This window comes from Rattus norvegicus, chromosome 6 (assembly GCF_021556685.1).
Source record: "Rattus norvegicus strain SHRSP/BbbUtx chromosome 6, alternate assembly SHRSP_T2T, whole genome shotgun sequence".
NCBI lineage: Eukaryota > Metazoa > Chordata > Mammalia > Rodentia > Muridae > Rattus > Rattus norvegicus.
In genome coordinates this window covers 94,008,341-94,034,402 of record NC_141539.1, presented here as the reverse complement: position 1 = coordinate 94,034,402, position 26,062 = coordinate 94,008,341, and the positions used below count along the sequence as shown (strand labels likewise).

General features: G+C 44.0%; 1 protein-coding gene across 10 annotated transcripts in view; it reads left to right on the top strand.

Moving 5' to 3' along the window:
* The window catches only part of Pole2 (DNA polymerase epsilon 2, accessory subunit), a 38,090-nt gene that overhangs the window by 8,886 nt on the left and 3,142 nt on the right, over positions 1-26,062 (top strand). For 7 of the 10 annotated variants that reach the window (XM_087552686.1, XM_087552684.1, XM_087552685.1 and 4 more), the window contains 15 exons: positions 6,354-6,454; positions 9,381-9,456; positions 10,102-10,179; positions 10,531-10,624; positions 16,562-16,636; positions 18,341-18,424; positions 18,976-19,032; positions 19,653-19,701; positions 20,250-20,322; positions 21,557-21,729; positions 22,123-22,212; positions 22,545-22,599; positions 23,574-23,633; positions 23,718-23,795; positions 25,136-25,244. In XM_087552686.1, the coding sequence (XP_087408812.1) occupies positions 9,392-9,456; positions 10,102-10,179; positions 10,531-10,624; positions 16,562-16,636; positions 18,341-18,424; positions 18,976-19,032; positions 19,653-19,701; positions 20,250-20,322; positions 21,557-21,729; positions 22,123-22,212; positions 22,545-22,599; positions 23,574-23,633; positions 23,718-23,795; positions 25,136-25,244 (1,140 nt within the window). In that variant the 5' untranslated portion in view covers positions 6,354-6,454; positions 9,381-9,391. 10 annotated transcript variants of the gene reach the window in all.

The following is a 26,062-nucleotide window of genomic DNA, read 5'->3' as shown; positions in this document are numbered from 1 at the left end:
TAACCAAACGTCATAAAAGGGAACTAATGATTTATTGTGGGTGCAAGGACAGAAGACAAAATATTGACTGGGTTTATTTATACAAAACTTCAATGATAACTTAATCATAAGAACTCTTCATGAACCTGTAAAGCTAATGACAGAAAATGAATACCTAATCTTTCAGATTCCTTTCTCTTTAGTATTACTTTTAAAACTTTGTATGTATACAGTGTGTATGGGCAAATGTGTGCCAGAAACCATCTATGAGAAGCTAAAAGCTAGCAGGTTATCTTCCTAAGATGGTTTCACCATGGACTGTAAAAGCATTATAGATGAGCCCTTCTAGGCAAGGTCGAAGAGACTACAGTTTAGGAAAGATTCCTACTATTAATATGCTTTTCCTATTATTATTAAATATATATAACAGTCACTAGGTATCCACCCACCCTTTTGAGCAGATTTCTGCAGATCAATGACAATATGTTGTCTTGTAGTGATGCTATATAGACAAATAGATGATTTCTTATTGCTTAATGATAATCCTATAAGAATTCCTAAAATTATATTAGTAATTATTAAGTACTTTATAATAGGGTTGTTATTAAAACCTTCTCTGATATGAAAACTGCAGTGAGAACTCTGTCAGTCTCCACATGTCATGAGTTAAGTTGCTTCTGAGATAGAAAGCAGGTATATACAATTTAGAACACATTTCAAGAGGCTACACAGTAATTGACCAAAGGTCATAAAAGAGAACTAATGATTCATTGTGGGTGTAAGGACAGAAGACAAAATGTTGACTGGGTTTGTCTATACAAAACTTCAATGATAACTTACAAGAACTTTCCATGAACCTGTAAAGCTAGTGACAGAAAATGAATGTCTAGTCTTAATGGGAACATATGTAAACATCTCTGTTGTAAACTCCTTATTTAATTCATGATTTGAATTTATATGTAAACTCAAGGTGGACTTTTTACCATGTGCTCATGTGTTCTGACAGATGTATAAGTCCTGAGGACAAAGAGTGGAGAGAGAATTTTTTTGGAAAGAATCTTTGGAGAAGACGAACTTAGAAATAAAGATTATCAAAGTGTCCTCTTTTCTTCCTGTGACTTTCACTAGCAGACTGGGAGTTGTATAAACTCACAGTCTGAGCCATGGAGATATGAACAAAGGCTACTTTGCTTAACCTCCTGCTGTTTTATGATGAGGTGCTAAATACTAGAGACTTGCAGTTTCTGGCTTTAGAGGAACTCAGACAGGTAGGCCCTGCTACTGTTGCAAAAGGAATTTAAATTAAGATTAAATAAACATTATTATTCTAATAGAAGCAACCCTGATATCTTGCAAGACCAAGTCTTGCACATTCCCTGGCCTGCACTCTTTCCACTCAGCTACCTTTATAAGAGAACAGAAATGCTGGAGCTGGCCTCGGGCAAATATGCATGTGAGTGTGTGCATGAGTCAGCATGTGTGTGTGTCCAGCTAGTTCTGGGAATCCATCTGTCTCTGCCTCACCCCAGTGCTAAAACTACAGGTATGTTACCATGCCCAACTTTTTTTTTTTTTTTTTTTTTTGCTTTATGGAAAATTTATTACAGCTCTCCAGCCGCGCATTACTTCTTCTCAACATCTTGATCTGCGGCTTCTTTCGCCCTCTTTGCTCGGATGCCGAAGACCATGCCCAACTTTTATGTGGGTGCTAGAGATCTGAACTCAGGTCCTCGTGTTTGAGTGGCCGGCACTTTATCAGCTGAGCTATCTTCCAGCCTCTCAAATGTTTCTATAAAGCTGTAAAACACCCCATTTTGCACCACTTCATCTATATAATGACCTTTTTAGTGGAAATAGGCAGGATAACCAAGCAAGGTTCTGGGTCACTATCCCCTGACACCTCCGTGCTGTGGTAATCTGTCTTTACTGTGCCTGAGGTGGTAACCTTGGTGGAGGTGCCTTGGTGGCGGTGTCTGGAAGTGAACTGTCCTTCATGGTTTTAGATTTTTTAGAATTTAGAGAACACAACTTTTTTTGGGGGGGGAGCTGAGGACCGAACCCAGGGCCTTGCACTTGCTAGGCAAGTGCTCTAACCACTGAGCTAAACCCCCAACTCCTGTGAACTGTCCTTCATACCAGTGAATGTAAATTAGTCTTGGGATATTCATGCTCAAGGACTACTGGAAAAGGTTATTAGCAGGGTCAAGTGCCATATAGAGAGATGCCATCACTTATTAATAACTGCTGTGTTGAAAGAGTGATGTGGGGTACACTGGTCACTTCTTTACTCAATTTTCCAGAATCCACTCTAACTCTCCAGGAGTCTCTTGTTTTTTCACAGCCCCCACACCCCCTCCCGACTCCCAACCCTCTGGTTTTTGAAAGGGTAATCTATCTTTACCCTGTCTAGCTGTTTAAAGGTTTCTGTGATTTCACTGTAACCCCCTAGGCCACCTGTACTATTTGAAATTCATAGAGCAAATCAAGATAGGCAACTTTACAGGCTTCCGTCTCACCCAACCACATATGACTGCCTTTACAGTTTGCACTCTCAGTAAGCTCTCCAATGCTGGCCTGCAGAGTGTGTTCCAGTAATATGTTCACCCCAGAATGTCCTCTTGCAGTAGAGCAATTCATAAAGTATACTCCTGAGAGAGGTGGGCATAATTGCCACCACCCAGGACAAGTTTAATCCTTTTAAGAGAGAGAGAGAGAGAGAGAGAGAGAGAGAGAGAGAGAGAGAGAGACTTCCATCTTGATTCAGACACTTTTAGTTGTTCACTGCTGCTGGTCCACGAGCTTCTAAAAGTCCTACTCTCTCCATCTTTTATTTGGCTGTAAGAAGGCTGGGATTACAGATTCTCAGCAGCATACCTGGATTTATGTAGACTCTGGGGATTAGACTCAGGTCCTCAGTTTACTCACTGAATCATGGCAACACATGGCAGAAACAGGAAGCTAAGAGCTCCCATCTTCAAATGCAAACACCAGAGAAAATGAGCTGGAAGTGGGGTGAAGTTATGCAATCTCAAATTGTACTTAGGGTTTCACTGCTGAGAACAGACACCATGATCGAGGCAAGTCTTATAAAGGACAACATTTAATTGGGCTGGCTTACAGGCTCAGAGGTTCAGTCCATTATCATCAAGGCGGGAGCACGGCAGTGTCCAGGCAGACATGGTACAGTAGGAGCTGAGGGTTCTACATCTAGTTCTAAAGGTAAATAGGAGAAGACCCGGCTTCCAGGCAGCTAGGAGAAGGGTCTCATTGCCCACCCATACAGTGACACACTTCCTTCAAAAGGCCACACCTATACTCCAACAAGGCCACACCTTCTAATAGTGCCCCTCACTTGGCTAAACTAATTCAAAACACCACACCTAGTCCAGCACAACTGCACCACCAGAATCTCTCCAAACAGTGCCACCAACTGGGAACCAAGTGTTTAAACACCAGAGCCTATGGGGGCGTTTCTCACTCAAAGCACTACAGTTGGGATCTTTTTTGTCTAGTTTAACTTTTTGAAAGTTTTGAAATGTAAAATCAAGCAAATATACAAATGTTTTCTCTTTACTGTTTTGTTTTTCAAAAAGATCTTAACTATTTGCCCCAGAGATAATTGCATATACCTGTGTAGAACCATTTGTGCTTTTCTTATTTGCCTCTCCCCTCCCACTAAGCCTCCGGTATCTTAGGCTTTGAACTTGTGACCTCGAGTATGGCCTTTACCTCCTGGTCAGTCAACCTCCCCCTTCTGAGTGCTGAGATTACAGACCTGTGACCTTATGCCCAGAGCTTCCTTGTATCCTATAAAGTTGCATGCTCACTTATAAACAGTCAATTGTTTATTTGTCTCACCAGAACAAGTATGTATGTATGTATATATGTATGTATTTATATATAAGGTCTCACTGTGATCCGGTGACTGGACTGAAACTCACTCTGTAGAATAAGTTGCCTGGGTGTTAACAGAGATCTCCTGCCTCTGCCTTCTGAGTTTTTGGATTAAAGGCATGTGCCATCACTCTCAGCAAGAGGAAACATTTTAAAATGTGCTCTACTGAGTCGGCTTGTAGGACTCAGAATAACGATTTAAGTGCGGCTCCACCTCACTGATAATTCACCTCAAGCCAACCATTCATAATCTTTGGTTTGTTACTCTACCCGTAAAAAAAAAAAAAAGATGTCATGAAAAAAGTGGGGCACTGCTAATTGATGGCAGAGGGTTGTGGAGAGGCCCTCAACTAAAACTGTGGTTGGATGAGCGTGATGGACAGTACCTACCTGCTGGGGAAGACGGTGAAGACACAATATTTCCAGAGCTTGTGTAGAACCGGTAAACAAGCCTGCTCTACAACTCTCATGGCCTCGAAGCTAAGATTCTGGGTGCAGGAAGGAAGCTTGGTAGAGTCAGAGAAGTAGAAGAGGGTAGCAGAGTGTGGGGAGCTGAGTATTCAAAAATGCATTTGGGATAAAGGAAGCTTGTTCCCACCCAGACCACTCTTGCTTTAGTCCCTGGGTAGGGTGGGCGCGCAGGTAGCTTCATGTTTCAGACCTAGGGTCTGAGATTCCACCTCGGCCCCTGCAGTTTGAAGGGACAAAAACCCACTTCACTAGACCAAGAATAAGGCCAGGGCGGGGCGAGGGCGGGGCAGCGGGCGTGTCCACTCCCATGGAGGGCGGGGCTTCGGCGGTGGCGCCAAATCTCAAACATGGCGCCGGAGCGGCTGCGGAGCCGCACGGTCTCAGCTTTCAAGCTTCGGGGCTTGCTGCTCAGGAGGTGAGTCTCGAGAGGCAACCTGTCCCGCCGCAATGCCCTATCTAGAACATTCTGTCGTAAGAGGCGAGGTCGATCTGGTGCATCTGAGGCTGTAGAGCCTCCCTAGGTTTCTGCGACCCTGGCGCCGGGTGCAAATGTTCCTTCCAGTCTGGGCGGAGCTGCGCTGCGGCGCGGAACTGAGCCGGAGATGTGGGTTTGCTGGCTTCTGATCGGCGTAGGTCCCCGCCTCTGCAGGATGCGAGTCATTACAATGTTACTTCTGAAAGTTACAGAGAGATTTGTCAAAGGAGAGACCTGGGTGAATCCATATGCATGTCTGCTGGCAATTTATATTCTAGAGTCTGAGTCTCTCAAACCCGTCACTGTGTGGGATTCGTATTGCTTGGAGAAATGTTTTTAGTTTTTTTCTTTTAGATTTCCTAGTTTACAATTATTTGCCCCTAAAGGAGGTTTTCCTGGCGATAGTGTGTCTTTTTAGTCTTGAAGAATGAACATATATCTAAGAGCTCTCTTATTACAATTTATATTTTATAATACACTTTACGTTTAAGTACCTGCTGAGGTCTGTATACCTTTTTGAGACAGTTTAAGTGTTTTGTTTTCGTAACTGTGAACTTTATGTTTTGCCCAGTAGTGTCCAAAAGCCAGCCTGGGTATACCCGGGGGCGGGTAGGGGAGAAGTGATGAATTTAATTTGGTTATCCTTGACATTTGAAGAGAGGATTCATTGAAATAGCTTTTCCTTTCACTTAAAGTGTACTATTATTAAGCCGTCGGAAGCTCATTAATTGACTCAGTGAGACATAGACTCAAAAATCTTTTAGCTTCAAAGCACCGTGTGTAGAATAAAACACCATAGAGCTTTACTGCGGGAAGACAGTGTGCTATCCAGTGTAACAGGTTACCCTGTGGTTAGAGACTAAAACTGCACTCATGGTTTGGCCTGCTTTTACTGTAGGCCAGGAATCCAGCACAACTTTAATCTCAGCACTCCAGGGGCAGAGGCAGGTGAATCTCTGTAAGTTCAGCCAGGGGTACACAGAAACTCGGTCTAGAAAAACAAACAAAAACCTAAATCAGAGTTTCAGCTTTGAGTCTCATACACTCCAGTCACAATAGGATCATCTCAAATGTCCAGCTCATGTAGATACTTTAAAAAGGTATTTTACCAGGATCTGATGCTGGGATATATTATTTTACTTGTACACTTCTTTTTTTTTCTTTTTTTTTTTCTTCTTTCTTTTTTTCGGAGCTGGGGACCGAACCCAGGGCCTTGCGCTCGGTAGTCAAGCGCTCTACCGCTGAGCTAAATCCCCAACCCTGTACACTTATTTTTTAATTAACTGTTTCAAGCATTGACACTTCAGTGTTAGAGGGAGAACTGAATTTTCTGTGATGTTAGATTTTAATAAAGCTTGAGTTTTATAAGATTTGAATAAAAATTTACAACCACCAGTTTTATTACACAGGGATGGAAGGGTGGTTTTATTCAGAAACTGTAGGCAAAATGAGAACCACTTGAAGGGAGAAGGGAATGGGCATGTTCTGAATGCTGAGAAATTCATGGTCTCATCATTTTTTTTCCTCTCACTAGTGAAGCCACTAAGTATCTCACTGAAGCTCTCCAGTCTGTCACTGAATTGGAGCTCGAGGAGAACCTAGAAAAGATCATTGATGCAGTTGAAAAGCAGCCCTGTAAGTAACCTTTTCTGATGATGCTTAGATTGTTAGAGCTTTGTGTAGCTTTGTGTCCTGATTTAGATCTAAAAGGAAACTGAGGCTCTATTATTAACATAGTCCAGAGCTCTGACATCTACACACAGTAGTATCTTTTCCCAAGGGGTCAGTTCAGTTGTGACCTCAGGATATTCTATTCCTTTTGTAATTCAGTCTCTTGGGGAGGTGGAGTTGTCACTGCACCTTTTCTATATTTAACTGTTGAATTTGCTCTTGCCCTTTAAAGAATTTTATTATTATTGTTGTTGTTGTTATTATTTTGCGTGTGTGTGTACACATGTGCCTCGATACATATGTGGAGGTTGAACAACTTTGGAGCGGGTTCTTTCCTTTACCATGTGGGTCTGAGGATCAGTCTCATGTCACCAGAATTCTGTGGCAAGTGCTTTTACCTGCCGAGTCATGTTGTTGGCCCTTATCTGATCCCCAATGGTCTCTTTTGCTCTTTAAACCTGTGCCTGGCTTGTCAGGTTAGATACTCTTAAGTGTTTGGGGGAATAAGAGAAAAGAAAGAAGGCCTACATTTCCTGGTCTGTCAGTTAAATACTTCGTCTGCTACCTCAGGCACTGGCCTAGCAATGAGAAATGAACCAATGTTTCCACCGCCAGCAGGAGTTTTAGCCCTTTGTGGTGTGGATGCTAGCATCTTCAGTGATGTAGTCTCTCTCTTTTTCGGAGCTGGGGACCAAACCCAGGGCCTTGCGGTTGCTAGGCAAGCGCTCTACCTCTGAGCCAAATCCCCAACCCCTAAAGGTGGGATTTTAAACATACTCTTTATAAATCCCTTCCCAATAAAAGCTTAGGAAGTCATGGTTATTATTAATCATCGTATATTAATTTCAAATCACACATGGTATTCTTCCTGAAGACAGTGACACTTTCTGATCCGGCCTGAGTTTGTGTTACTCTTTAGCCTGTTTAGCTGTGTCCTTGGGCTGGTACTCAAAGTCCTTCTCCCCATCAATAAGAAATGGGTGTATTGCTGGGTGTGTAGTATACCCTGATCCTAGCACTGGGGGGTAGAGGCAGCAGATCTCTCTGGGTTTGGGTCTAGCCTGGTCTACATAGTGAGTTCCAAGCCAGCCAGGGCTACACAGTGAGACCATCTCAATAAACCCAAACTGAACAAACAGAAAAAGCAGGCATGTAGATCTCAGTGCTGTGGAGCACCTGTCTAATGGAATAAAGTTTATAAAATACTAAAGACAGTGTCCGTAGTAGATTTACCAAGTCTGCAGTGAAAGAGAGCTGTCATTTATTTACTCTTTGTCTTGTTACAGTGAAACACAGCAGTCTCCATTAAGTTATATTTCTCCAACCTCACTGAAGCTAACTGAGTTTATATTCCTAAACAATCTTTAGAAAACAGAGGCACATTATTAGATAATAAGGTATTATGACTGTATTTGACCATAGGAAAATAGGGTTCGACACATGACCTTTATGATTTTTCTGACCTAATAGTTTCTGTATATGGGTTTAACTAAACTTGGAATCCAAAATCAGAAATGCTCCCAAGTCTTCAGGTCAGTTTCTCACTTGACCTCTTATGACGAGTCACAGTATTGTAACAAGAACCTTCCTTAAGGCTGTGTGTAAAGCATACATAAAGCATAAAAAAGCCAAGCCTTTGGCAAGTGTTTGTACTAAAGTCACTCTGGAGGCCAGCCTGAACTGTGTTTGGAGGCCCTGTTTTAAAAAAGTTCATCAAGAGCTGGAGAGATGGCTCAGAGGTTGAGAGCACTGGCTGCTCTTCCAGAGGTCCTGAGTTCAATTCCCAGCAACTACATGGTAGCTCACAGCCATCTGTAATGGGACATGATGCCCCCTTCTGGTGTGTCTGAGGACAGCTACTTATATACATAAATTAAATAAATAAATCTTTAAAAAAAAAAAGCCCAGAAAAGAATTTCATGGACTAGAGAGACGGCTCAATGTTTAAGAGCACTGACTGTCCTTGTAGAGCACCCAGACTCAGTTCCCAGCAACCACATGGTGGCTCACAACCCCTTGTAACTCAATTCTAGGGGATTGAATGTTTTCTTCTGGCTTCTGTGGGCTCCTTCACGCATGCTGTGCACAAAAATTTATGCTGGCGCACATAAATACACATGAATAATAAATAATAAATATTTGGACTTAAGGTCCCATCCCTACAAAATGTCATTTATCTATAGTATACAATTATTCTAAAATCTGCAAAAGTCAAAAATCCAAACCTCTTCTTGTGTCAAACATTTTCGAATAAGAGATATTTGACCTATTGCAAAAATCCTACAATTGTTTTGTTTTTGTTTTTGTTTTTTTTTGTTTTTGTTTTTTTAATGTGTGTTATTTTCAGAAGTGCTATACAAATAAAGATGTTTGTTTTTGCCTGGTGTGGTGGTACATCTTTAATCCTAGCAGAGGCAGAAGCAGGTAGATCTCTGTGAGGCCAGCCTGGTCTAAGAGTTTGAGGCCAGCTGTGGCCACATATTGAAACCCTATCTCTAAAAATTGGAATAGAACAGGTGCTTTTAGACCCTGGGCCATCTTTCTATTTGTTGTTTTTGTTTTGTTTGTTTTAAATAGAATGTAGCTTTATGAAACTTGAGAGAGAGAGAGAGAGAGAGAGAGAGAGAGAGAGAGAGAGAGAGAGAATGTTTTACAAAAGTGCTGGGATTACTGCTGTATGCTACTATATCCAACCAAAGAACTAATTTTTATCCCTTTGTTTGGGACAAGGTTTCATATAGCTCAAGTTGGCCTCAGATTCCTTATGTAGCCTGGGATAGACCTGAACTCTTGATTTTTCTTCCTCTAGATTCTAAGTGCTAGGCTTCTAGGTGGGAACTACCATACCTGAGTCTTCATGCCTGTTTTAATTTTGAACTTCCTTTTTCAGTGTCATCAAACATGATCGAACGATCTGTAGTGGAAGCAGCTGTCCAGGAGTGCAGTCAGTCTGTTGATGAGACTATGTGCGTGGGTAAAACGGACATCTTCCTGTGGAGGGTTACTGAGTGCTTATTTTCATGGGAAAACAGTTAGTGCTCAATACTTCTACAGTACAAGTTGTCATTACATGTTTCATTTGCAGTGACAGCCTATGTTATAAATCTCATTATCAAGTGATTTGTCTTCACTGTGTTTTCTAGTAAGATTATAGTATTTGTATATTATTGACATAGTGTGTTTCTAGTCAGTCTGATTAAATAGTCCGTGTGCTATAAATGAATTAAATTGAACATCAAAAGTAAAATTGACTGGTTGGTTGTTTGAGACAGGCTAGGCTGGCCTTGGGATTTTGATTTTCTTGCTTCTGTCTTTCTAGTGCAGGGAGTGTAGGAGTCAGGTACAGTGGGAGGTGAGAGTGGGAGGTTGGGGTGGGGTTGCCGGTTGAGGGTGGGAGGCATCATCACTCCTCATTCCTTTGTATCTCTCGAAAGTAGAATGGCAAGCTAAAAATGTGATCCTCTTATTATTTGTGACACAATAAAAAAAAATTGATACATGGCTTGAGGAAAATGGGCAAGGTATTATGTGCAAAAGATTATAATGTGAATTATGCTTATAATATTTGAGTTTAATTAAAGTTCAGAACTGTTTTATGGGTTGTTTTTCAGAGAACATATTTTCAATATCATTGGAGCTTTTGATATTCCACATTTTATATATAATTCAGAAAGAAAAAAGTTTCTTCCGTAAGTGTACCATGTTTCATTTATTGATATAAAATGACTTTAAGATTTACTTTATGTGTATGAGTGTTTGCCTACATGTTTGAGTGTGTACCATGTGTGTACCTGGTGTTCCTGGAGTTCAGAAGAGGATCCCCTGGAGTTGGGGTTACAGACTGTTTTTAGCTACCATATGAGTCCAGAGAATTAAACTCAGGGCCTCTGCAAGAGCAACAACTGTACTTCTCCACTGGGCCATCTTTTTATTTATCGATTAAATTAATTTCAATTGTATATTTTTTCACAAAGTATATTGTGTTACATACATGAATATAAACATATACATTGTGTTTTATATATATATTTTTTTTCTAGTCTATCAATGACTAACCATGCTGCACCAACCATATTTGGAACAGCAAGGGACAAAGCCGAGCTGTACCGTGAACGATACACCATTTTACACCAGGTAAGTTGGGAATGGGAGGACATCAATAAATTGGGGAGGGAAAAGAGCTTTGGGAAGTCTCAAGGCTATTTAAAGGATTCACTTTTGTATATTAAAGTTGGTCATGCAAGGCTGGGTTAGGTGGCTCATAGGTATAATCCCAATCCGTGAGATTGCAGAGGTAGAAGATAGCTGCTAGTTCCAGGCCAGCATTGGGACTATGTAATAGGACGCTGTCCAAAAAAGGAAGGAAGGAAAAAGGAAAGAAGGTCCTTCTGTAGACCTCACAGGATCTGGGGTTGACACCGTATTGAGAGAACAGAGATATGAAATACCTTTCCCTTAACTGATATTAAAGAGCATGTCCAGAACTTAATACTTTCTGTTGAAGTGCCAGGCGTTGTTTAGCACCTTGCATGCATTATTTATTCACCTCCCTAGTCCACCAGTGCGAATAGACTCATGGATGCTCGACCCCCGTTCTACAAGTGAGGATTATGAAGGCTAGAGAGGTTTCATGACTTTCCCAAAGGTCACATGGAGAGAGTTGGGATAGGATTCAGACTCAGTCTGCTCATCTCTCCAAAGCCCACACTACATGCCCTTCAAGCAAGGGGGAATTTTGTTGCGCTCTAAAAGTTATACAGTGTATTCAATAGAAGAACCAGGGAGGGTTTCAGGGAGTTCTATGCAAACTATAAAATGAGTTCAGTAGTAGCCCGGGCATATAAGGAGGCCCTGTGTCAAAACAGAAATCAGGAAGTCCTGTGGATACAGCTCAGTGGTACAGGGCTTGCCTGGCATGCATTGGACCCTAGGCTCAATCCCCAGTACCACAAAAACAGATAAGGTGAGGGATTTATGGCAGATTGTGTTCCAGTCATCTACAACGACATAGTCAAGAGTGGATACATCAATGCAGATGAGGGGCAGAAAAGGGCGAACCAGGCATCTGCAGTGAGTGAAGAACTGGGGCTGTGAGTAAAAGACCCAGAGAGAAAGGGAGGTGGACCCAGCAAGGCAAGAGGTTCAGATCAGGGGTGCCTGGGGTGGTGGCGTGTGGTGGGAGCACAGGAGGTCTGAGAATTCCTGTTCTCTGCAGCTTCTGTCATGAGCAGTCGTCCTGAGCTGCAGCTCTGACCCTTCATGGCTTTGCATGGGCATCTTTGAGGACGGCTGCAGCTGTGGAGTGGAATACTTAGGCCTGTGCTTGAGATCTCCCATCATTCACTTTTGGCCTCCTCTGTACTTGGCTCTGTTTGGCTGGAGGCAGATGGAAACTGTTTGCTCTTCTGTTTCTGTCCCTTTGCTTATACTGTTGGCTGTACTTCTGACTCCAGAAACCCACTGTGAACTCCCCAGTTCTGGAAGACCCGTCTCAAATCCCTCTATCATTTTGAAGCTTTCCTTCTTTTTTTATTATTGTACAAAATGTTGGGTTTCATTATGAACGTGTCCTTTGATCTCACCTCTCTTCCCATCAGTCACTCTCGTCTTCTCTCCTTCATGATCCCTTGTCTACTTTCTTGTCTTTCTGAGTGTGAGAGTGAACATACAGTGATTCCTCCTTCCCAAGATTGTTTATTTAGTGTAGGATGCTCTCCAGCTCTGTCCGCACATCTGAGGATGAGTTTGTTCTTTGTGGCTGAATAATATTCCATTGTGTGTGTCAGCTGGCTTTGCTGCCTTCCAGTGTATGCCAGGACTCATGCAGCATGATCACATGGGGTGTGTGTATGTGTCTGTGTGTGTGTGCATGTGCACACATGCGCACGCACATGTGCACATGACTGTCTGTCTGTCTGTCTGTCTGTCTGTCTGTGGACCAAGGCCAGCCTGATTCGCATTGAGCCACATCCCCAGCCTGTTCTAGTTTACTTTGTGTCAAGCGTCCACACTGATTCCCTCCGTTGCTGGAGTGATGTTCTCATCCACAGTGCATAGGGTGTGTCTGTGCATCTCCTCCTATTTGGCATTACCACTGAAATTTGTTTCTTTTTAAAAAGACTTTTATTTGTGTACGTGTGTCTCTCTGTGGGTGTCTGCGTTATGTATGTAGATATTCTCAGCGGTTGGAAGTGCATGTTGGCTCTTCTAGAGCAGGTGTTGGAGGAAACTGTAAGCTGCCTATGTGTTGTAGTAAATATTTAACCTCAACTGGGGTTTTCTATTCTGCCTTTGACCATTCAGTTCCCAGATAAAAGACACACAACCTTTATATCTATAATAAGTCCGTAACTCACTAGAGCTGGGCAGATATCTGCCCTCTAAGCTATTGGCATTTACTTCCCCATCCATAACCCCAAGTTATAACTTACTGTGTTTCCTCTGGGCTGCTCTTAACTCCAATTAGCCAGCCCCCATGGCCATTTTTTCATGACTCCCCAACCCATGGTGTTGTCTTCTCTCTCCACCCGCTCCCTTTTTCTTTTCGTGGTCTCTGCTCAGACCCCCAGACTGGGAACCAAAACTGCCTGTCCTCTGTTGCCCACCTCTAGGCTGTAGGCATCTTCCCCAATCAGGCATAACTTGGGGGGGCAAGATTACATAGTGTCACTTGGATCCATATGAGAATCTCCTTGTCCCTGGGGGCAACCAGATCTTGGAGGCCAGTGTCAGCATTATTATAATGCATAGCAGAAGAGCAAACCTCAACACCTAGTGAATGCTGGGAAATGAAGCCAGGTCCTCTGGGAGAGCAGGAGGCACTCGTCACTGTGGGGTCATCTCTATTTCAGGTTTCTCCATAGCCAACCTAGCTGGGGTGAGACACAACCTCAGTGTTGCTTTATTTACATTTCTCCTTTCTAAACTTTCATTTATTGCTATCTCTGTGTGTATGATGTTTGGGGACCACACATGCCGTTGCCCTTTTGTGGAGGACAACTTTTGGGAGTAGGTTGTCCCTTCCACTTTTCCATAGGTTCCAGGGATTGAGCTCAGGCTTGGAACTCACTCTGTAGACTGGGCTGGCTTCTATCTCATAGAGATCTGCCCGCCTCTGCCTCCTGAGCGCTGGGATTAAACGTGTACACCACCACCGCTTGGCGGATGTTGGTTATTTCTGAATGTGTTTTTTTGTTTGTGTGTTTGTCTGAGTGTGTACGCAAGCATAGGGTGTGTCCCCATGCACCTACAGGCAAAACCTAGAGGACACTCATTGTCCTCCTCTGCAGTCTCTCTTACTCTCTGTCGAGTGTCTCTTGCTGAATCTGGAGCTTGCTTTCCAGCTGGGGTAGTGGCCAGCATGTCCCAGTGGTCCCACTGTGTCCATTTCCACCATTTCCTCAGCATTGGGGTTACTGGTGTGCACAGCCACGCTGAGCTTTTCCGGTAGGTACTGGGGATCTGAACTCAGGTCTCCTTGCCTGTGCGGCTGCTTACCCACCGGCCATCTCCCAAGCCTTTAATTTTGACACAGTCCCATTTTCTGGATCTGGTTAATGTAACCTGAGCTGTTGGCATCCTATCCAGTAAGCTGTCAACTCGGTCTCTGTCTTGAAGTGGTTTTTTTTTTCCTGCTTCCTCTTAGTAGTTTCGAAGGCTCATCTCTTAGATTAAGGTCTTTGAGTCATTGTGAACTGACTCTTTGTACAGTATGAGACAGACAAACCAGGTTTCGTTCTGTGTGTGGATACCCAGGTTCCCAGCACCATTTGTCAGAGAGTCTCTCCTTTCTCCAAGGTGTATTTCTGGCACCTTTTGAAAATTTGGTGGCTGTGACTTTATGGGTTATTTCTGGGTCCTGGGTTCTGGTCTGTCGGTTGGCGTGTGTGTTTTTGTCCCGGTACCATGCAGGTTTTGTTACTATGACTCTGTAGCATAGCTTGAAATAGGGGACCGTTCTCACTCAGGATTGCTTTTGCTCTTCAGGGCTTTTGTGCTTTCATAAGAATTGTAGGTTTTATTTTTGTTTGTTTCTGTTTCTATCCAGAATGGCATTGGAATTTTGATGGGGACTGTATTGAATGTACATGTTGTTTTTGGTAATACAGCCGTTTTTACAGTATTGGTTCTGCCAACTTACAACCACGGTTGTGCTGCTTACCACCTGCAGCCTCTCTTGGTCTCTGGTTGGATGCAGTTTGTTTCTTACCAAGCCCATTGAGCAGTGTAACTACTGTGTAACAGTGTAACTTACTGTGAAACCCAATTATTCAAACTGACCGGCCTACCACAGGTTCCTGTTTGTTTTTACTCTGCAACGTTTGCCTCCTGCTCTTAACAGAGATGTGATCAATTAGCTGTCAATCACTTTTTTCCTCCCTCTCGTGTCTGAGACATGCTGTTGCTTGTGTGAGAACGTTGGCCTTAAGTTCCCTCAGCCCAACTCCAGATCTTCTTGCCCCAGGCCCTCCTCATAGATTTCGGCCTACGGTGTTTCGAGTGAGTCACTTAGCCCTTCCTTTTGTGTTCCTCAGCTGTGAGATCAGATGTGAACTGAAGTCTGCTCACCATTTTCACTGTATTTATTTTCCTGAAACAAATTTGTCTGTCATTATTCTACTTCAGATTTATTTTCAGAGAGTGTCTCTAGCTTCTTGGGCTAGCCCAGATTCACTGTTTAGGGTGACCTTGAACTTCTGATTTTCCTGCTCTGCCTCTGCAGTGCTGGGATTACAGGCATGTGCCACCATGGCCAGAAGTCCTCTGGTGTTAAGGGCGGAACCGAGAGAGAGCTTTGTGCACCCCAGGCAGCTGGAGACAGCTGAGCCATGTCTCCAGCTCTTCAGCTAAGCATTTTGTTTTCAATTTAAGATTGTGAAAAACTACTCAAAAGTGACTAAAACCGAAGAAGGAATGTATCAGTTTGGCCTGTATCACCAGGAAGACTAGAGGCTGTGGTTTTATGCCTGGCTGGATCCAGTTGCTCATACAACAAATGTCATAAAGCTTCTGTCTTTTCTGTATCTCAGCGTTTAAAAATTACTATTGTTGTTATTATTATTATCCTTTTATTAGACCTTGTCACCTTTTATTAGACCTTTGCATCGGGGACAAAAGATGGGAGCCATGTTGGCCCTGGTATGTTGCCAGGTTTGGGTTCTAGTGCACCTTTTTTGCAAAAAGGATTATCCTTTCAAAAAGTTCTCCTTATGGGGTGATGGAAATGGCCACTGGTAGCCATGGCAACAGCCAGACAGAATGCTGTTGTCCTGGAGTCCTGGCAGAGGCTTGACCATCTCTCACTTGCTCACCCTTGCGTCAGTCCATGGCTCTGCTTTCATCTTTCAGGCCTGGGCTGTCTTTAGAGGGGAAAGGGGCATCCGCCTGCCCAGAGTTCGTGAGTGATGGGAGGGGACAGACAGTCCTAACTAGTCGCTTGCACCTCATCTAACAGTCGACCTTGTGCACACTCACACTAAACTTTGTATGGGGTGGTGGGTGGTAGTCAGTCTTGACGAGATTGGGTGCTTTCTGAGGCTTGGTTGCAGACTGGTGGTTACTTGTGACTGTGAGTCTGACTGGAGCAAGACATGGCTGAGAATACTGCTGGCTGTGTTTGTGAGGGTACTTCGAGGGGGCATGACGGGATTTAGCATCCTCCCCACTCCAGCGTGGGCAGCACCATCCGCCGGACTGAATACAAGCAAAGCAAGACAACAAGGGCCAGACATTCCTTCAGTATTCTTCATGGCTAGTGTGACTCTGGCTCTCACCCCGGAGCCTAGTTAAACCCTCCTCAAGCTCTTATGTCAGACAGGGTTGCAGGGTTAGATGAGAAACGAACTAATGTGGAGCTGCCATAGGTCTGTGGTCATTGGCGTTGGAGCTAGGCCCCAGGTTTGCAGTGGGGGAATCTCCAGGGATTTGCATGCTGTTTTATTAATAGTGGTTTTCAGATGTGTGGAGAATAACCAACTGTGAGAGCTTGAGGCGTTGCTTGTCTCCTGTGTTGTAATGAATCTTTCTTTTAAATGTCTAGTTCAGTCATTCATAAGGATCTCTTTGTTCCAGAGGACGCACAGACATGAATTGTTCACTCCTCCAGTGATAGGCTCACACCCCGACGAAAGTGGAAGCAAATTCCAGGTTTGCACGTTGTCTTAATTAATTAGGTTTGCACGTTGTCTTAATTAATTAGGTTTGGATGTTGTCTTAATTAATTAGGGGGTGTATCTACCAATGCAACTCGTGGCTGCTCCTTTGTACACTTACTTTAGTGTGTACTCGTGTGATGTGACACATGTGGAAGTCAGAGTTGGTTCTTGGTTCCACCGTGTGGGACCTGATCATTATGTTTGGTGGCAATGCTTTTCCCCAGTGACTCGTCCCGCCTGCCTGGCTACTTTTAATTCAGTCAAAAAACTTTTTTTTTTTTTCATTTTTTGCTTGAGACAAGATCTCAGTATGTTCCCTGGCTGGCCTGGAACTTGCTATATAGACGGGGTTGGCCCAAACACAGGCAAACCTCTGTCTCTCAGTGCTGGGATTAGAGCATGCACCACTGTGCCTGGGTAATTCATTGAAATTTAAGTGAAAATAGCCTGCGAACCCATTCAGCTGGTTTGTAGGCACCGCTATATGACGGTTGCTGGTGAGGCCGTGCCTAATGTGGGCTCTGTAGTGCTTCAGAGGAAGTTACTGCTCCAACTTTGGTGCCTGGGGCCGGGAAGCACCCATAGTCTCCGGCCTCCAAACCAAGTCCTGCATGGCTTTCTGAGCGGCTTCTCACCCTCCACGCCCTTGCTCAGAATGTTGGTTGTTTCCTGTCCTTTTTTTGATCACCACGAAGCACAGACCAGTTGGGCTAAAATGTGCCACGCCATAGCCATTGTAGGGAGAACTTAAAGGAACTTTGGTTTCAATACTGCATCCCGCACCCCCACCCCATGTACCGAAGAGACAATAGAGTGAATGTGAGGACGCAGATGGGCCCTTGAGTTGTTGAAGTTGAGTGGAGAAGCTGTCCCCCCACCCCCCCACCCCATGCAACTTCCACGGTGAGTCCTAGACAGCACTGTTGTTTTAGTTCCAGCAGTCTGCCTGACCACTGTCAGTCTGTCTGTCTTCTTCTCTAGCACTCAGGATCCCACTTAGGGATGGCCCTTGCTCCTGCTGTCTGTGCCTCCCCATTTTCTGAGGCTCTAGATGGATTTTGAAGGGGCCCCCTCCTATTCAGTGTTCATTAGGTTCTCTTCCTTGGTAGGTCAGAATTCATTATGCTGAGGAGTTACTGGAACAGCAGTTCAGACTACTGCTTGAGAGTGGTGGTGCGGACCTGCGATCCCAGCATGCAGGTAGAGGCAGGAGAGTGAATTGAGGCTCATCCTCAGTGCTGTAGTGAGTCCAAAGCTGGCCTGGGCTTCATGGGACTCCGTTTCAAAAACCAGAAACTAACAAAAGTTAATGTTCAGTGGGGGCACACAAAGAGGAGACACTAATAGACCATCCCGTCTGTCCTGGACCTCACAGGCTGGCCTCAGACACAGCCCTCCTGCCTCCTTAGGCATGAGTACCCATGTTGTCTTTGTTACATTTCTGCTTACTCTAGCTTTTCGTAGGCTAAAATTAAACCTGCTGATTAATCTTCCTGTCCCAAAGCAGCTGTACATAGTGAAACATACTCAACGCTTACTTTTTTTTTTTTTCCGGAGCTGGGGACCGAACCCAGGGTCTTGCGCTTGCTAGGCAAGCGCTCTACCGCTGAGCTAAATCCCCAACCCCTCAACGCTTACTTTTAAGAAAATTGGAATATGCTTGTAGTCTTTAAGTTTTTCTTCTGTTTTATTTTAGCTTAAAACAATAGAAACTTTGCTGGGTAGTACGAGTAAAGTTGGTGACGTGATTGTCCTTGGAATGATAACCCAGTTGAAAGAGGTAAGTGAAGATTGGCAGGCTTTGTCTTTTGTTTTTGGACGGGAGTTGGCGATGCATTGCTGTGGCAATGCTTTTCCATAGAGAGCGTGATCAGTAATAACCCCGTCGCCTGGCTCCGGGTGCTGCGGTGTTAGTGGGAAGACTGTCCAGGTGTGGATTTGCATAGCCTCCAGGTACGGCCCCACTGACCTCTGCCTGAACTGAGTCTGGGTTTCCAAGTAAGCAATCTGCTGACCACATCCTGGTGGCCTGGAGGTTCTGGTCATTCTCTTAGCCTAAGGCATCTGGTAAGGCTGAATGGTAACCAGCCGGGGCCTTCCTCGACACCCTGTGGTTTGCAACAGTTGTTCCTTAATGTCTGCCAGTCTCAGGTAAGTGGTTAGTCTGAGGTTGCCAGTAAATAGACAGAAAAGTGTGGACTAGAAATTAGTCATATCTGCAGATCCACTTCTCTCTAATGTATCCTGTTGTCACACTAGGTACTATTAATCATTTGTAATAGTATTCGTTTTTATACAAATGTGAGCATATTTCATTTGATTGTGTTTTAGGGGAAGTTTTTCCTGGAAGACCCTACTGGAACTGTACAGCTGGACCTTAGTAAAGCTATATCCTTTAAAAAAAATTCTGTCCAGATACACACTGTCCAGGATGGTACACACTTTTAATCCCAGCGCTCGGGAGGCAGGGGCAGGGGCAGGGGCAGGGGCAGGGGCAGGGGGGCAGAGGGGCAGAGGGACATAGGGGCAGAGGCAGAGGCAGAAGTGGATCTCTGTAAATTTAAGGTCAACTTTGTCTGTATAGTGAGCTCCAGGCCAGCCAGGCTACATAGCGAGACCCTGTCTCCCAAAAAAGGGGTGAGATGGGGCTGGAGAGATGGCTCAACAGTTAAGAGCACTGGCTGCTATAGGATCTGAGTTAAATTCCCAGCACCCTCATGGCAGCTCAGAACACTGCAGTTTATTATTAAGAGTCCTTTTGAGGCCAGGGGGTGCATACTTGTAATTCTAGCATTTGGGAAGCAGAGAAGTTTTAGGAGTTTTGAGGCCAGCCTGAGCTACATGTCTCAACTTTTCCCTCCAATTAAAAAGACTTCCTCCCTTCAACATAAGCCCCTAAGAGAAATGTAAATCAGCGCAAAGCTAGAGATCCCTTAGGGCTCAGACTGTCTACCGACCTGCTTACCGTTCTGGGCATAGACTTGGATTGTTCCTCAGCTGCTCTGTACCAGTTCCACAGTGGCCTATACACTGAGGCATGCTTTGTGCTGGCCGAAGGTGAGTGTGCTTGCCCTTGGCATGTCCCTGCTTGACAGTAAAACTGTCCCTACTTGGGGAAGACACCTTAAGATGGAATTCCAGAGGGTATTCACCGTGAGAACGTGACCTTGTGAGAAGGTGACTCTTCAGAACCAGGCTGAGGAACTTTCAGGGCTGGGAAAGCACCTTGAGATCAGACAGGGGAGAAAGCTGTGAATACTGAAAACCACCGATGTGCACTTGTAAAACTGGAAAACTCTTCTGCACTTCATATAGGGCCACACACGCAATCAGGCCCCATCTGAGTAGCTGTTCTCTGTTCTTCAGCTTGTGCTATGAACCCCCCAGCACCCTACCCACCCTAAAATATGAGTTTGTTGGGGTTTGGTACGCTTGTTTAGTGTCATTTTCCTTATAAAATCTGCACTGCCCACGGCTCTGGAGTTCGGTAGCTCAGGGTTATCGGGGATTTTGGTAGTTTATGCTTTATGTGACATGAATTTGCTTTTTCAAAAAAGGATAATTGAGCAGGTAGTAATGATTTGTTACCTGGTTGGTTTGTTTAGGTTGCTTTGAAGATCAAGTGTTTCATGCCAATGCCTTTGGATTTCCTCCCACGGAGCCCTCTAGCACCACAAGGTATTAAAGTGCTTGATTTCAACAACACGGGAATTTGAATTTGTATATTGGCAGCAATGAACATAATTTATCTCAGTCACTGTAAGGTGTCAGATGAGAAAAAGCAATGGAAACTCACTCGCTTTAGCAGATCCGATGCCCTCTTCTGGCCTCCACAGGTGACACCAATACTCACAAATGTGGCATACTTTCTCTATTTCTCTCTCTCTCTCTCTCTCTCCTCTCTCCCTCCTCTCTCTCTCTCTCTCTCTCTCACACACACACACACACCACACACAAACAAATATATCTTAAAGTGAAAAGAAAAAAATAGAATATAAAGGCATAAAAACAAAAATGTCATGAGTCTATGCTGTATATATCTATATTTATGTCCCTATGTACATGGTAGGTCCTCCCTGGTCATTTCTGGAGTCCAAATCTCCGTAAATGTGCAGTGCTGCCAGGCATCCGTGGCTCCAGCCGAGTGAGGTAGATGGTAACACACTGCCCTCTTGTTCATACAGAAGGGGAGCTTGCACGGAGCTCCAGCCTGAGGCCCAGTAGGGAAGCAAGCGAGGACAGATGTAAATTGTTCCTTTGGCACCACAGTATACTGTTGCTTTAACCCTTCTTGAGCAGACTTGAACAAACGCCTATTCACCCCAGATGGGGCCAGTGGCAGAGCAAAGTAACAGTTCTACTCAAATCTACCTGGTAGGACAGTGGTTTTACTGAGCTCACAGTATCACAGGTGACCCCAAGACTGCTGCATCACTTAAAAGTCTCACTCAGGCACGGATGAGACAGGACAGCATGGGTGGATCCATTCTTCCCGTCTCTCCCCAGTTAACTCCTGTATGAGCTGGCACCTCCCGAGACTCTAGCGGGGCAGGATGACACAGCAGTGGCAGAGGGCTGGGGTCTCCAGTGAGGTTCTATTAACTGGCCCCACCCCCAGTCTGTGAAGACTGCCTGAAGGCCTGACCTGTGGGGGTCCCGTGACACTCCTGGAGTCAGTCACAGCTGATCTGGTTAAAATGGAAGCGGCTGCTGTGCTCTGAGGACAGCTTCTGAAGCATGCAAACTGAACGTTCCTCTACAGACAGCTTTCATGTGTATGTGTTTTAAATAATTTGCAGGCAGCATAATTCATCTCTGGAATACTGTGTTGTTGCATGGTTGCTATAGCTGCTTTCTGCTTTCTCCATGAACAGACTAAGGTATAGGCGATAACTGTGTTATAATTACATAGGGCATACTATGGAAATATTAATTTTTTTGGAGGGCCTTCTAATGCGTCAGTGAAGGCTTCTGCAAAACTGAGACAGCTGGAAGAGGAGAACAAGGACGCCATGTTTGTGATTGTGTCCGACGTTTGGTTGGATCAAGTGCAAGTGCTGGAGAAGCTTCACGTAATGTTTTCTGGTACTTATTACTATTTTTTCTGTCTTGAACGTTCTGAGGGATTGTGTTCTAAAACTAAACGTTGTCACGTTGCCATGGAGGGCCTCTGTGGGCCCTATTATATGGGAATCTTAGATAGGGGATTTATTGAGCCGTGATTAGAGGTCAATCTGAGCAACATAGGAAGACCTTGTTTTAAAAGGAAAAACGAAGCCAAACTGAAGCTTTCATAGTTAAAGCCAGCCAGACTGATACCTGCCTTTAGTCCCATCACTTGGAAAACAGAGGCAGGTGGATCTCTATGAATTCTAGCCTGTCTAGGGCTACATAATATGATCCTGTCTCAGTAATAATCAAATAAATAAATAACATGAAATTCTCAGCCCTGAAAAGTAATGTTCTTCTGTTCCCTAGGTTATTCCCCTGCACCTCCGACCTGCTTTATACTGTGCGGTAACTTTTCATCTGCACCATATGGAAAAAATCAAGTCCAGGCTTTGAAAGGTATTGAGGATCTTGCTACTAAGAGTGTTTCCAATCCTGGCTGTGGTGGTGCATGGCTTTAATCCCAGCACTTAGGAGGCAGAGGCAGGAGGAACTCTGAGTTTCTGACCAGCCTGCAATTTACTGTATAAGTTCCAGGACAGCCAGGGTTACACAGAGAAACCCTGCCTTAAAAAACAAAACAAAAAATTGAGTGTTTCTATATTTATATAAACTATATTGATAAATTATATATAATATTTTTAATTTTATTAAAGATCTAGGGTTGTATTTAATCAACTATAACTTTATGAACATCACAAATTAGATTAACTGTCTTTTATAATTTTCAGATTCCCTAAAATCTTTGGCAGACATAATATGTGAATACCCAAGTATCCACCAAAGGTAAAAGTCTCTATGACCACCTTTTTTTTTTTTAAATCCAAAATAGTTTTGTGTTTTCAAAAAATAAGCCATGAGGTTTATATCAATGATTACAAAGAAATTGCCTTTAGAAAAGAAAAGGTCAGTGGGCTGAAGAGATGGCTCAGCAGGTAGGAACTGGTTGCTCATTTAGAGATCCGAGTTCAATCCCCGGCAACTGCATGGTGGCTCACAGCCATCTATAGTGTGATCTGATGCCCTCTTCTGGCACTCAAGTGTACATGCAGACAGGACACTCATACAGAAAGCAAATAAATAAATCTTAGAAAGAGAGCGAGACAGAGATTGATTGAGAGCCCTGAGAGCCTAGAGTAATCCTCTCACCACGTGTGTTACACCACTCTCTGGGTTTACAGAGAAACAGGATGTAGAAAGGAGAGTGATAGCTTTATCCGTAGTTTTTGGTGATGCTGCTTATCCGGAGGAGGCCTCATGAGCCTCTGTAAAGACAGATTGATCCAGACTAGCAGGATGACTCCATGGGCACAGGTGCTCACCTCCAAGTCTCATCACTGAGTTCGATTCCTGACATCCATGTGAAGGAGAAAATCAACTCCCACAAGATGTCCTCTGAATTTCACATGTGCGCCATAGCAGACACAGGCCCGCATGCGTGGGTGGGTGCGTGTTTGCGTGCTTGCATGCTTGTGTGTGGTCACACCACACTGTAATTAATAGAAAGTTTTGGGTCGGAGACTTTTAACAGTTTATTAAAATGCATAAAAAAAAATAAAAACTAGCTAGGCATTGTGGCACCGCAATGCTGAGAAGACAGAGGCAAGAGGATTGCAGATTTAAGGCCAGCCTGGACTACATAGCAAGACCTCTACTCAAACAAAACACCCATGGTTCAGTTGAAGGCAACTACTTAGTTTTGGCTTCTGGCGGTGTTGCATGTTGCTACTTCTAATGGCTGGTGTTGAATTGTTACGCAGTAGCCGTTTTGTGTTTGTGCCTGGCCCGGAGGATCCTGGATTTGGTTCTATTTTACCAAGGTAATCTTTGTTCACATTTCATTTTGACAGTCAAGAGAACTGTGTAAAATTACAAATACACCCTACATCACGCTGTTTTTCTAGGCCGCCCCTTGCTGAAAGCATCACACAAGAATTCAGACAAAGGGTCCCATTTTCCGTTTTCACTACTAACCCTTGCAGGTGAGTCACCCAAAAATATCACTTTGTGATAAACTTTTCAGTTCATTTAAAAACTACTCTTCTAATTTATGAAATTTGACTGCTATAGTGTAGATCTAAAAATTAAATTTCATTTTAGATTCCTCAAGCTTTGAAAACTATTTTAACTATATTCAAATTCTTAACCAATAGTGACTTTATGGTTTCTGTGATGGCAACGGTATCGTCACCTTCCTCACACATGCCGTACTTGTGGGTCCAGATGTCCAGTGTCCTGTCTGTCCGGATGCCCTGTAGATGAATGAACACTCTGATCCTGCCCTGAACCCCATCTCTCACCTGTTCTGGGGCTGACCCCATCTCATTTCGTGGCACCCCTGTCTTTGTAATTGCTCAGGCCATAACCAAAGAGGTTTCCCCTACACACGGTTTTTGAGGTAGCCCTGTCATCTTCTGAATAAAAGCTGAATCTGGTTACCTCTCACCACTGTGACCTGAGATCTTCTCTAGTCTGGCTCAGCAGCCTCTAGCTGCTGGTCTCTGGCTTCTTGTCCTTCCCCTCTGGAATCTGTTCTTTACACAAGAAAGCATATCATGTTGCTCTCCTGTCTCGAAGGATGGGACCCCTGCTACTAACAGCCAGACCCTGGCAGTGACAGTCATGTCCTGACTGCAGGTGTGCCGTTACTGCTTTGACTTCCTAATTGCTTCCCTTACAGTCTCTGTGCCCCAAGCCTGCAAGGCGTGCTCCAGTCTTAGTCCTGTGTTGTGCCCCTTCCCTCTGCCTACAGAGCCCCTCCCTCTTCCACACATCTTAGCTGCTGGTCCACTCAAACCGGTGCTCAGGTCACTCACTATGCCTGAGGAGCCTTCCCTGCTTTATCCTGTCTTTCTACCCTAGCCTTCCTTCCCAAGTGTGATCTCTCTTAACCTTTCTCTTATCCCCAACATCAGTATCACATCTGTTTAATTTCTCTGCTCTCCTCCCTTGTCAGATATGCAAAGTGAATCTCTTTTTCTTCTGTTCACTCTTCAATTGCATCATGTCGGGCACATATCAAACAGAGTGAAGGGCTGGGAGCACAGTGCACTGGTAGAGTTGCTTCCATGGGAAATGTAAGGGCTTGGTTTAGACCCTAGCACTGTGCATGTGCATACTTGAACAGAGACAGACAACAGAGAGGGGGAGTTGGGTGGGGGAGAGAATTAGTAAATAAGACTAGATTGGGGAAAGATAAGATGGACTGAGTCTGCTGTAGTGACCATTGAGAGTCCTGCGGGGTTCCTTGATACTGCATTACTTTGCCTTTAAAATTATCTATTTGCCCCCGAGGTCAGATATTCAACCCATTTTCTTTCAGAATTCAGTATTGTACACAAGAAATAATTATCTTCCGTGAAGACTTAGTGAATAAAATGTGTAGAAACTGTGTCCGCTTTCCTAGCAGCAGTTTGGATATTCCTACCCATGTAAGTAGACTTCTTTGATAAACTACTTTGTTTTATAGTTATTTCATTAATTTGTGTATAAGGGTATTTTCCCTGCATGTGTGTATGTGCACCATGTGTGCCTGATGCCTATGGAGGTCAGAAGAGAGCATTGGATCCCTTGGGACTGGAATTACAGACCGTTGTGAGCCTCCATGCAGGTGCTGGGAATCAAACCCAGGTTTTGTGCAAGAGCCACAGGGAACCACTGAGCCAGTGCTCCAGCCCCGGGTCTGGTTTTAAAATATATTGTTTTAAGCATGTGTGTGTCTTTGAGAATGTCTGTGCACGTGTATGTGCAGGTGCCCACAGAGGACAGAAGAGGGCACTGTGTCCCATGGAGCTGAGTTACACATGTGGGCAGGCAGCCTAGCATGGGGGCGGGATCTGAACTCTGGTCTCATATGGCAGCATGCTTGCCTAACCATTGAGCCATCTCCTCAGCTCTTCTGGGTTGTTTGTTTTGTTTTTTTTTGGGTTTTTTTGTTTTGTTTTGTTTTTCTGTATTTACTGAACCATTTTAAAATTTGCATTTTATGAACATTTATTAAGCTCTGTTGTGCTTACATTTTGATGTTTCCTTGTGGTTTGAGGTAGTAATTGGGTTTTGTCTGCATATCAGGACTTGTGGCTTTCTACTGAAGAACCTAGAGAACAGCTGTAGGCCAGACCAAGCAGGGACCTTGTTTAAACTTCCCATTTCCCCTTAAAGCTCTCAGATTTTACTTTTGAATATGTGTATAAGATGTTCATATTTCTTGTGTTTATTACATATTTTGTATGGTGTGTTCACATCAGGA